General features: G+C 45.5%; 1 protein-coding gene across 1 annotated transcript in view; it reads left to right on the top strand.

The window, feature by feature from the left end:
- The window catches only part of SRD5A3 (steroid 5 alpha-reductase 3), a 14,684-nt gene extending 3,711 nt beyond the window's left edge, over positions 1-10,973 (top strand). The window contains exons 2-5 of the mRNA XM_003794610.3: positions 2,123-2,265; positions 5,284-5,481; positions 9,549-9,683; positions 10,501-10,973. Coding sequence (XP_003794658.1) covers positions 2,123-2,265; positions 5,284-5,481; positions 9,549-9,683; positions 10,501-10,760 — 736 coding nt within the window. The 3' untranslated portion in view covers positions 10,761-10,973. The remainder of the gene's footprint in view (positions 1-2,122; positions 2,266-5,283; positions 5,482-9,548; positions 9,684-10,500) is intronic.
- Positions 10,974-12,718: the final 1,745 nt, after the last annotated feature.

A 12,718-nucleotide genomic window follows, 5' to 3' on the forward strand; every position in this document is an offset into this window, starting at 1 on the left:
GTCCCCTCTGCACCCTGTCTGTCCCCCAACCCACTGTGTGAGGTGTCAGGGGAATAGAGTCCCCTCTGCACCCTGTCTGTCCCCGACTCACTGTGTGAGGTGTCAGGGGAATAGCGTCCCCACTGCACCCTGTTTGTCCCCTGACCCACTGTGTGAGGTGTCAGGGAAATAGTGTCCCCTCTGCACTCTGTCTGTCCCCCGACCCACTGTGTGAGGTGTCAGGGAAATAGAGTCCCCTCTGTCTGTCCCTGGACCCCCTGTGTGAAGTGTTGGGTTCAGCTCTGCAGTCTCACTCTCCACGGGAAGGTGAAGTCCATCAAGCAGGGACCTGGGCTGTCTACTCCCTGCAGACTCCTCAGCTTCTAGAACACTGTCCAGCACATTCTAAGTGCTCTGTAAATATCTGTGGAAATGCAAAGTAGGTGAAGTGGCTGAACCAGAAGTTGCTGTTCAGAAGGTGACCCTTGCCTTTGCATGGCAGCCTGCAGGAGAGGATGTTCTTGACCTTCTGCTCTGTTTGTTCCATGAGGCTCAGACCACACCTGGGCTCAGTTCTGGGAAGACCCCGAATACAACGGAAAACCAGTAGCCAGGGGTAGTGGTTGACCCTGAAGCATGAGCTGTCAAGTGAGCTGGGCCTGGTCCTGGAAAAGATCCAGAGTGGGAATGACAGGATGGCTTGTTCTTTTCAAACAGTTTAGGAACAACATGTTGGAATTAAAGTTTGTCTTGTTCTGTGTGGCCAGAGCAGGCAGACCCGGTGATAGGATTTGCTAGCAGTAGCTGGGGACTGAACTGAGCTGCCGGGAAGTGATCAGTTGAGATCAGTTTGTCGGCCTGGGCTCGTGGGCATGGTCTGGGCAGGTTCTCTATGAGCATATTCTGGATCACCTGGAGGAACCTGTGAGTTATGTCCAATCCTTCTTTAGTTCCAGGTCATCTTTCATTGTCACAGACTAATGAGAAAAGGAGGCAGAAGCACTGAGGACAGTAAAGGCTGGGCGTCCTCCAGGCGCCCCGTGTGTCAAGAAAGGGTTTGAATTTGTCTGAAGAGAGAAAAATAGTAGGAGAAGCATTGGTAAACCCGCGAGGCTCTGCTGCCATGTTAGGGGACTTGGTCTTAGCAAATCAACATCATCTTTCACATTAATTCAGCGTTGCTAATTTCAGTTGCATCAGTTTTGTGGTCTTATTTGTATTTAATTTGTAAATGTGTTCATTGCAAAACTAAGGTCATTGGGACCCAGGTCAAAGCTCTGTAGTCGTTAGAGAATTATAACGGTATGGAGTTGATACCTAATGTTACGATTATAATATTTGTCATGTTATAGTAAAAGTAATCTGTATCAACTCAGTTCAGAAAAATGCTGGGTCAGAAGATCTTGAAGGTTTCTCCTAGCCCTGAAGGTCTGTGATTATGCAAATCTCACATAGCAGTATGTGGCTGGTACTGCTGGTACTGGATTCAGAAATCTTATACAGATATAGCTTGTTTTAACACAATCTGGGTTCTTTTGCAAGGACCAAGTGGCCTCTATGTTATGTTTGGAACTTGAGCCTAATTCTTGTCCAAAGATAAGAGAGATTGTTAATTGACCTTCATTCTAAGTTTAACAAAGTAAGTTGTGTTCTATTAACCTCTTTTTCCTGTGTTCACCGGTCTCATCATTTGAAAGGAAATTATAAAAATCTGATAACCTGCAGGATTTAAGTTTTATTAAAAACAAAAACTATCAGCTCGGCGCCTGTGGCTCAAGCAGCTAAGGCACCAGCCACATACACCTAAGGTGGCGGGTTCGAATCCCCAGCCCGGGCCCGCCAAACAACAATGATGGCTGCAACCAAAAAATGGCCAGGCATTGTGGCGGGCGCCTGTAGTCCCAGCTACTTGGGAGGCGGAGGCAGGAGACTCGCTTGAGCCCAGGAGTTGGAGGTTGCTGTGAGCGTGATGCCATGGCACTCTACCCAGGGGGACAGCTTGAGGCTCCGTCTCAAAAAAAAAAAAACTATCCTTTAGGATTGGAAGGGTGAGAAGGATAGAGAAACCAAACATAATCTTCCTGCGTAATGGCCTGAAGCGGATCCACCCTGGTAACTGCCTGGCTTGTGTTTTCTTTTGCAGATATTTTTCTCACTTCTATATCATCTCAGTGCTGTGGAATGGCCTCCTGCTTTGGTGCCTTACTCAGTCCTTGTTCCTGGGAGCACCTTTTCCAAACTGGCTTCATAGTTTGCTCAGAATTCTGGGGGCTGCCCAGTTCCAGGGTAAGGACTCTGCTGGCTCATGATGACACTGTTGTTCTGTCTTCAGGGAAGCAGATGTACTTTCCACTTTGCAACCTTATTCCTCTCCCCCCTTCCTCTCTCTCTCCCTCTCTCACACACTCTCTCTCTCATACCCTTCTCAGCAGGGCCCAGGAATTGATGGACAGTGGGGGCAAAAAGAGCTTTGCTTGGTTCATTGCTGGATGGAAAAAGGGTGTCCCCAAGTCCTTCCCTGAGCTCCTGGCACTCTGTCTCCTGACTTCCCAGCAAGTGCTGAGCTGCGCGTGGGACTGGCTGTTCTGCCTCTGATATTTTTAGTACCGTTGATAAATTTATAAAGACGTCTTTACCCATAAGGGAGAAGCTTTTAAGATCCCTTTGGTTTGCCTTGAAACATTTATCATTTATACTGTTCCTACAAAAATCATGTCTCAGAACTCTAGAAATTTGATAAAAATTACTTTTAGATAAATATGTTAAAAGGCTGGTTATGCTGTGAGGCTTCAGTTACATAATAAAGCTGGTGGTGAAGAGCTTTTGACCAGGTGATCACAAAATTTAAATTTCCCATACCCAGCATCAGATAAGGATATATAGGAACAGTTTTTTAAATAAAGAATTGAACGGTAAAACCATGACGTGACCTCAGTTAAGGTCAGGCAGAGGATGAGAAGCAGAATCAGAGACAGATTGTTCTGGTCCTATCTCTGTCCTTTGTTCCAGCAGCCAAACCACTGGTTCCCGAGGAACGGTCCTTTCTGTGTAAGCCAAGGAACTGATTGTAAAAGACGCTGAGAGAGAAAGCCTGTGTGCACCGTCTGGGAGGGCAGCTGTGTCAGTGGGTCCCACTCCACTCATTACAACTATCTCCTCCTTGTTTACTGTGGGACTGGCTGGAGTTTTGACATTTTAGTTGTAAGGATTTCATTTGGCTGTTCGCTTTAACCTATTCCTAAAGGGTTAAAACTAAGTTTTGCTTTATTTAAAATTCATGAACAATCAAAGCTCATCTGTTCTTTGTTTTATGGGTTTTTTGTTTTTTGTTTTTTGTTTTTGAGACAGAGCCTCAAGCTATCCCCCTGGGCAGAGTGCTATGGCACCACAGCTCACAGCAACCTCCAACTCCTGGGCTCAAGCGAGTCTCCTGCCTCCGCCTCCCAAGTAGCTGGGAGTACAGGCACCCACCACAATGCCTGGCCATTTTTTGGTTGCAGCCATCATTGTTGTTTGGCGGGCCCGGGCTGGATTCGAACCCGCCACCTTAGGTGTATGTGGCTGGCGCCTTAGCCACTTGAGCCACAGGCGCCGAGCCTATGGGGGTTTTTTTGTTTGTTGTGGTTTTTGAGCCGGAATCTCACTTTGTTGCCCCAGGCTAGAGTGCCAGCTCACAGCAACCTCAAACTCCTGGGCTCAAGTGATGCTCCCTCCTCAGCCTCTCAAGTGGCTGGGACTACAGGCACCTGACACAATGCCTGGCTAATTTTTCTATTATTTTTTTTTTTATTTTTAGTAGAGAGATGGTCTTGCTCTTGTTCAGGGTGGTCTGAAAGTCCTCAGCTCAAGGGATCAATCTTCCTACCTCAGCCTCTCAGAGTTCTAGGATTATAGGCATGAACCACTGTGACCCACCTCATTTGTTTTTGTTTCTGTTTTTGTTTTGTTTAGATAGAGTCTGACTCTATTGCCCAGGCTAGAGTGCAGTGGCATCATCATTGCTCATAGTAATCTCAAACTCCTGGGCCCAACTGATCCTCTTACCGCAGCCTCCCAAGTATCTAAGACTATAGGCACCCATCACAATGCCAGCTAATTTTTTTCTTTTTAATAGAGACAAGAGTCTCAGTCTTGTTCAGGCTGGTGTCGAACTCCTGATCTCAAGCAATCCACCTGCCTCAGCTCCCCAAAGTGCTAAGATTATAGGTGTGAGCCAGTGGCTGGACCCTGATCTACTGATAGAGGTCATAAGAGACATTGTCGCCCTTGGGACATGGGGGCACTGCCTGGTAGGGGCACTAGGGCATAGTCATGTCGTTTCTTGATCTGAGTGCTCGTATATGGGTGGGGTGAGTTAATTTAGTTTGTAAAACTTCACCAAGCTGTATGTTTATGGGGTGGGGACATGCACATGTGACTCATTTTTAAAAAAGAAAAACTAGACTTGGCACCTGTAGCTCAGCAGCAAGGGCACCAGCCACATACACTAGATCTGGTAGGTTCAAATCCAGCCCAGGCCTGCCATACAACAATGACAACTACAACCAAAAAAATAGCCAGGTGTTGTGGTGGGTGCCTGTAGTCCCAGCTACTTGGGAGGCTGAGGCAAGAGAATCACTTAAGCCCAAGAGCTTGAGGTTGCTGTGAGCTGTGACACCACAGTACTCTACCCAGAGCAGCAGCTTGAGACTCTATCTCAAAAAAAAAGAAAGAAAAACTAGGTTTTATATCTTTGTTAAACCAACTTTTCTTTTTTTTGTTTTTTTTTAACCAACTTTTCTTTGGACATCTTTGGAGGCAGAGGGGCAAGAGGCAGGAAGAAGGTGGGTGTTGGGGATCACTGTCCCCCTAAACGTATAAAGGAAATGCACGACCCTGTATCTGTTCCCGTCTCCGTTTCTGCTTCTGTGGGCGCCTGCAATCCTGGGGCCACAGCAGGTGGGCTTGCCCAGAGCCTGTCAGGAACTCTGCCCGACCATCTGCATCTGGCTCTTGGTGCCAGGAACCAGCGACCTGAGACCCCTTCACAGTGATGTCCACCCAGCCTGGAGAGTTGTCGGCTGCTGAAGCAGATTGAGAGTCAGTGTTTGTCCCATGCTGTCACTAACTTACTCTGTAACTTTGAACGAAGCTCCTTGACTTCATTTGGCCCATTTCTTCATTGTTAAAAAAAGAAGATGGGTGACTTCTAGGGGACAGTCCCCTTCCTAGAATCTTATTTACTACTCTGTTTGACAGTAGAGCAAAACCAAACTTTGGATTAATCACCAAGAGAGATGCTAAACAGTTGCCTTCTGAATGTAGGGGGCGAGCCTGCGCTGTCCGCATTCTTGGTCCTCGTGTTCCTGTGGCTGCACAGCTTCCGCAGACTCCTGGAGTGCCTCTACGTCAGCGTCTTCTCCAAGGCCATGATTCACGTGGTGCAGTACTGCTTCGGGATGGTCTACTACATCCTTGTCGGCCTGACTGTGCTGAGCCAAGTGCCGATGGATGACAGGAACGGTGAGTGGGACCCGCCATGTGGGAGCTCTGCTGACAGGCAGTGAGCTACTCAAGTTCAAGAGCAAGAGACAGGTCTGGCCCATTTTGCATTTGGGTAGTTTAGACTCTTAGGGAAAATCTGAAAAGCCATCATCCCAAGGGTGTACACATATATTCTCCATGACTGCTAAAACCTTAAAGACACCAACATAAGCAGTAATACCTTCGGTAAAGATTGTAAACTGCCACATTTCCAGGAGGGTTGGTTTCAGGATGAAGAAACGGTGGGTCAGGTTTTCTGAAGGGATCAAAGTCAGTGAACCCAGGTGGGGTTAGTCAGTCTCTGAAGAGCCACAGAGAAGCCATTCACTGGGCAAGAAGGTGGGAGCACCAAGAGCAGGAGGAACGGTCAGCAAAGGGAGTTGCCCAGAGGTGCGTGTGGAAGGGGAAGGGACGTTGTGGTGCAGGGTCGAGTCATACAAAGGGAGAGAAGCAGGGGTGCTCTGTGGTTTGCACAGGGGGTGGGGAGCAATATTGCTGCCTCTTAGTTCTGTGATCTGATCCTATTGTTACTAACAAAGCTTTTCTTCAAGTAAGGCTGCCCAATAGGCAGGGACAAAGTGCTGTGGTCAATCAGAGTAGCTCTTACTACTCAGAAAGAGGGAAGCAAAACCATGACCTTGGCCAGGCACAGTGGTTCACATCTGTAATCCCAGCACTCTGGGAGACTGAAACAGGTGGATCACCTGAGCTCAGGAGTTTGAGACCAGCCTGAGCAAGAGCAAGACCCCATCTCTATTAAAAAATTAACAGAGCATTGTGGTGGACTCCTGTAGTCCCAGCTACTTGGGAGGCTGAGACAGGAGGATCACTTGAACCCAAGAGTTTGAGGTTGCTATGAGCTCTGCAACCCCAGCACTCTACCCAGGGCATCAGAGTGAGACTCTATTTCAAGAAAACAGAGATGAAATGGGTTCTTTTGTTTTGCAGGTTATAGGACAGAGCTCTGTCTAATAAATTTGATGGTCCTTTTTGTGAAAACAATTCATGCTTATTATAAATAATTCAAGTCCTTTGGAGTGATTGAAATGAGTTTTTAGTACTGAGGTTACTTGACCTTGGACCCTTGGTTTCTATCAGCCTAGACACTGCAGATCTTTTATGACTGTTTTTTCTAGACCCAAGGCTCCTTGTTTCCTAAAGATGTCCTGTTCATCCTTGAAAATAGAGCTCTAGAAATTTCCAGCACTCAGTGAGGGAGATTCCTCCTCAGGTTTGATTTCAGTATCCTTAACGCCTCCTTGAAAATCTTCTCTGTGTTGTTATTGTCCTACCTAAAAAGCCTCTGAGTGGAGGAATGATTTTAGAATAGGCCTTCCTGATGATCTTTCTCAATTCATGAATTATTTATTGATTCCAGCCACTCAGCAAGCATCTCTCCACCTAATTCCTCTGAACATAGTCAGGTTTCATTTCCCCAGCCTCTCTGTGGTGGCCTTCATGCACTCAGCCAGTGGCATGGTGCTGGGTTTTCCACCCAAAAGAACTTCCCAAACCCTCTGGTAACCTGTGAGCTCTCAGCATGGAGTTTCTGCTGGCATTCCACATCTCCTCTGGCGCCTTCTCTGCTGGTTACGTCCCAACTTCTGCCTTCCCTCCTGTGTAAATAGTGAGGGAAAGGCAGCCAAGGCTACCAAAATAGCTTTCTAAACATTCCTTTCTGAAGTTGGTTTCTGTTTCAACTCCTTGTCCTCCGAGGGGTTGTGTGGGACAGTATAGGAGAGCTGGTTTAAATAACTCAGTAAAAGAGATCATACTGGAGCTCTTACCAGCCACAGCCTGACAGAAATAACATGGGCGTGGGGGTCAAGGGGCCTTTGTCTGGCTCTTGGAACCTTTTTGAGCTGCAGAGTCTCTGTTAGTAATTAGTGACACATAATGAATTCACAGGGCTCTGGTGAAAGTGAAAAGGAGAATATCTGCAAGCTGGAGCGTGAGCTCCAGGAGGACCGGGCCTTGCCTTGGCTCTTCACTGCCTTGTCCTTCAGACCCACAGCAGCGCCAGGCTCAGGGGAGACCCAGCAGGTGACCGATGAGTGAAGGATACGAAACGCTACACAGGCTGGACCCCGGGAAACACAAGCCTTCCACCTGCCTTTCCTTTCCTGCATTGTAATTCTGGCCTTACCCTGTGGATCCTTTTTTCTCCTTCATGGGTACTTTCTCTGCACTTAGAGTAAGTGCCTTGGCAGGGATTTAAACTTCTAGCCACTCCCTTTAATGATTGATTTTATGGTGACTTACTCTTGAAGTCCATCATATTTTTTTTTGTTTCCTTTTATTTTTTTTTTTAATTTTTTGAGACAGAGTCTCAATCTGTTGCCTTGGGTACAGTGCCATGGTGTCATCCTAGCTCACAGCAACCTCAGTCTCTCTGGCTGACGTGATCCTCCTGCCTGAGCCTCCCAAATAGCTGGGACCACAGGTACCCAACACAACACCCAGCTAGTTTTTCTATTTTTTAGTAGAGACGGGGTCTGGCTCTTGCTCAGGCTGGTCTTGAGCTCATGAGCTTAAGCAATCCACCTGCCTCAGCCTCCCAGAGTGCTGGGACTACAGGCATAGCCACCATGCCCAGCTGAAGCCCATCATATTTAAAATGCTATTTTTCATATTCTATTTAAAATGGTGTTTTTCATATTTTGTTTATTTTTAACTTAGAAAAATAGAACCTTGTAGTTAAATGCCTATACTTGTAAACATTAAAAGACTGTAATAGATTGTTTATTCAGAGCAAGTTTTTAAAAGCAGTTAACACAGGCAGACCTCAGGGAATTCTCATTGGTCAGTGGACGTCAGCCGCTGCTTCTGGCTTCCAGGCGCCCGTGTGGAATCATGCGACCGTGGCTCTTACTCAGATCACTTTTTTAGAGGTTCTCTTACATGGACCACCTTTGGGGGGTTCTCTCTGGCTCCAGGACAACTTGCTTCTTCAGGCAGTGCCCCGGCCGGGCTGACTGCTCCCTCCTGATCCTGAAGGAGCTTTTTAATGCCAGCAGTTTGCTCTTCAGGCCCCTCCTCGGGGTTCATTCTTCCCATCTCCTTCGTAGCTGGAGAAGGAGGAGGAAGATGTTATTCTGAGTGCTTCTGCTCCTCAGACTAAATCTCTGACTAGGGTATGTCTGGCCAGATGTAGCATTTGTTGTTCATCTTGCAGCCTTGGTTTCTCCTCTTTCTGCAAAGCCGGCTTCTTGGCCTTTACCTCTGATGACTTTGTCACCTAGAGCCAGTCAAGCCGGTGTCTGCACCTGGGGTCTTCCCAGCAGTGTCTCTGGACGGCAACTTAGCTTGGGGACAGATCTCCTTAGCAAGTATTTCCTGACAGTTCAACATGAGAAAGAAGGCCGGGCTTAGCCGTAGAAACATAAAGTAGCCTTGCCACGTAGGAGCAGGTCACAGCAGAGAAGAGCAGCAGAGCTCTGTGCTGAAACATTTGGAGAAGGAGCAGAGCACGTCTGCCATCAGCATGGAGTCTCAGGGCCGCTGAGGCGCGTTCAGAGCGACAGTGTCCTCCCTCTGTACTTGATAAATCTCTTCTTCTTTCTTTCTTTCTTTTCTTTGAGACAGAGTCTCTTACTTTGTGCATTGGGTAGAGTGCAGTGGTGTCATAGCTCACAGCAACCTCAAACTCCTGGGCTCAAGTGATCTGCTTGCTTCAGCCTCCCAAGTAGCTGAGACTACAGGCGCCCACCACTACAACTGGCTAGTTTTTCTATTTTTCTATTGTCGTTGGGAAGATGAGGGCCCACAGAGGTGTCTTAGATAGATACGGGGTCTCACTCTTGCTCAGGCTGTTCTCAAACTCCTGAGCTCAGTCAATCCACTTGCCTCAGCCTCCCAGAGTGCTAGGATTACAGGCATGAGCCACCCTGCCTGGCCAAGTACTTGGAAATTTCATCAGGATGCTTTCACAGTCCAGAGAAACAGAATAAGTGGATAATTGGGTTTCTACTAACTGAATAATTTTTCAGTTCCCTGAGCCTCTGAAACTTTTCAGAGTTGAGGCTAATTAATTCTTATTTCCAAAGTTTATATAATAGGGAAAAGTCTACTGATGCAAGCGCGGTGGTTCCATATCCTTGGAATGTTGATGTTCATCTGGTCGTCTGCCCATCAGTATAAATGCCATGTCATTCTCAGCAATCTCAGGAAAAATAAAGCAGGTGAGATCTCTCTTAGAGCCTCTGCATGTGGATTTTAACCCTCACAAGTTAGTTCTTTATGTTCCTGAATTCTTTCCTTCACGACCTAGTTAGTTGACTGGTTTATAATAATGTTCATTTCTGACAAGACACCTCTGTAGGCCTTGATCTTCCCAACTATAAAATGAGAGTTGTACACTGAATGATCTCTCTGGCCCTAGGTAGCCCTGATGTCCTATTATTCTATGCTGTGCCCACATTTTGGGGACTGTATCACACTGATCAATGTGTAAAATCTGGTACATGCATTACCTCCAAATTGGTATTATTCCAGCCAAAGCGAAAAACTTGACCTTTTAGTTAGCTTGTGTTGACTTATCACAGGTACAGTTTCCATTAGGCTTTTTGAAATATTGAAAATGGAATTCTATTATTTAATATTTATCAGGTACTTATTTTGCACCCAGCCCTGTTCTAAGTGCTTTCCATGTAGTTTTACATAACCCACTTGAAATGAGTGTGATCTAATCCTCATTTTACAGGTGGGGACTGAAGCACAGCTAGTAAATAGGGGAGCCAGGATTTGAACCCCACATTCTGACTCTGGAACCGGAGCTCTTACTAGCTTAGAGCCCACAGGAAAAACTGGCTTTCCTTTTGTTCTTATAAACAGTTGACACTGTACCCTAAGTATGTGACCTTTTAATATGCAGTAGAAGTCAACAGTGGAATTATACCAGGATGGTGGTTTGCACACAGGTGTGTGACACTCTTTCTAATAGTCTCTATAAGAGATTTGGGAGTGGAGTAGTAAAACTTTCTTCTTTTACCATTTCAGGAGTGGTCATTCACTGCAACCACAGAATCCCTTTTGGAGACTGGTTCGAATACGTTTCCTGCCCTAACTACTTAGCAGAGCTGATGATCTACATTTCCATGGCCGCCACCTTTGGGTTCCACAACTCAACATGGTGGCTAGTGGTGACATATGTCTTCTTCAACCAGGCCCTGTCTGCTTTCCTCAGCCACAAATTCTACAAAAGCAAATTTGTCTCCTATCCAAGGCACAGGAAAGCTTTCCTGCCATTTTTGTTTTAAGATAACCTCAGTCATGAAGAGTGCAAACAAGGTGGCACATTCAACCGTGAAGGACGATGACGTCCAGAGACCAAAGTGCAGTTTCTACAGAACTGTTTGAAACTCTCTATTCCGTTTTTATACCCCCAACGTTTCCACTGAATGAGCAAGATATTACCCCTCAAGAAAATGCATCTTGAAAGTGTCTTCAAAGAAGAAGTACTCTGACAGATCAGGGTCTGCTTTTTCTGAGATGCTTTCTGCAACCAACCAACTGCTAAGAAGTTGATGAGAACTTTTCAAGCTGCTTCACAAGCAAACTAACCACAGATGTATAAACAGCTTCTCACATGCACAAGGGAAGAGAGGACATTGCCTGTGGCTGGGGGCCCATTAGGGAAAAGCAGTATAGCAGGTGCTCAGAAAATGTTTGTTGCATTTTAGTAAAAGCAGAGTAACCTTTGAAAGTAACAGTAATATACAATTTTATACCAACAGTTTCAGGGAAAAATGAGTTTGTTGGAGTTTATTTATACTTTCTCAAATTACCACAAACGTCTCCAGTTCTATGACTATTGATAGCCATTTCCACTCATCTCCCTCAAATCATAGTCTAACAGAAAGGTTTTCTTTGTTTGTTTCTTAGTTTTGTTTTGGTTTTTTTGCAATTTTTGGCCGGGGCTGGGTTTGAACCCGCCACCTCTGGCATATGGGGCCGGGCGCCCTACTCCTTTGAGCCACGGTGCCACCCCAACAGAAAGTTTTGAAACCTCTTTTATTTAATACCTTTTTTGACATCCTTTTGGAGGGAGTATTTCAAAACTGTACACATTGGAAAATATTTTCACAGCAAAGCTTCACGGTGCAACTGAAACGCTCTGGACTGGACAGGACTGCCTCCTTCACATGCAGTTGTTCAAATTGGATCAATGTCTGCCTGAGTTTATTTTAACTTATAGACTGAATCTGAAGATATTTAGGGATAAATTTTATATTTAAAATAGTTTACATTAAGCCGGGAATTGTGGCAGGCACCTGTGGTCCCAGCTACTTGGGAGGCGGAGGCAGGAGAATCACTTGAGCCCAGGAGTTGGAGGTTGCTGTGAGCTGTGATGTCACAGCACTCTACCCAGGGCTATCGCTTGAGGCTGTGTCTCAAAAAAAAAAAAAAATAGTTTATGTTCAAGAAAATACCTGTGATTAATTCAGAGAGAAAAAAAAAATACATGATGTCAAGGAAAAACAAAAACTTGAAAAGTAACCCTATGGCCTAAGCATCACAGTAAAAAGTAAACATTCTCCTAAGTGATATTTTTCTGGTTTACTAGCCAAGGTGTTACATGTATTCTTTTTATACAGATGTCATGCTATAGTCTACTAAGTACCAAAGTTTTGCATTTATATGTAACTTGCTATGGGAGAAAGAACCTTATTATTAACAAGACAGATGTCAAATGTGCAATCTAAGAATATTTCTCCCCACTCCAGTCCCTGGAATTGTAAACCAAGATGTCAAGCTGAAATTCTTTTTAATATAACCTTAAACACATGCATGTCCAAGCACATTCAAAAATTCTTACCACCATTCTGATGTAGCATTTCCTCTGCCATCAGTCCAACATCACTTAGTTTAGATTAATCTGTTGCTCAGTCTATTCAAATAAATATATTCATTTCCCTTAGGACTTGCCATCCTTAGGAACAAAACTATTTGAACATTGAAAATGGAAAGCCTGTTGCAGCTTCGTCTTAATTGCCATACAAAGGACATGTATGATCTTTGATAACAAGTTATGGGGGGGAATTTGCATTGCAATTTTATATCAGGTTAGACTAGGGGATTTGGCTGATGTTCTGGAATCTCCTTGTACTTTTAAGTAAAACAATGAGATCCCTGTGAAGAGCCCCATCCAGGGTTGTGAGAAAGTGGCAGTGTTCAGTTTCCTGCTCCCCCTCCCCACGTCTCAAAAACATTTGTC

The sequence above is a fragment of the Otolemur garnettii genome, unplaced genomic scaffold (assembly GCF_000181295.1).
Source record: "Otolemur garnettii isolate 467f Iridium unplaced genomic scaffold, OtoGar3 scaffold00083, whole genome shotgun sequence".
NCBI classification, from domain to species: domain Eukaryota; kingdom Metazoa; phylum Chordata; class Mammalia; order Primates; family Galagidae; genus Otolemur; species Otolemur garnettii.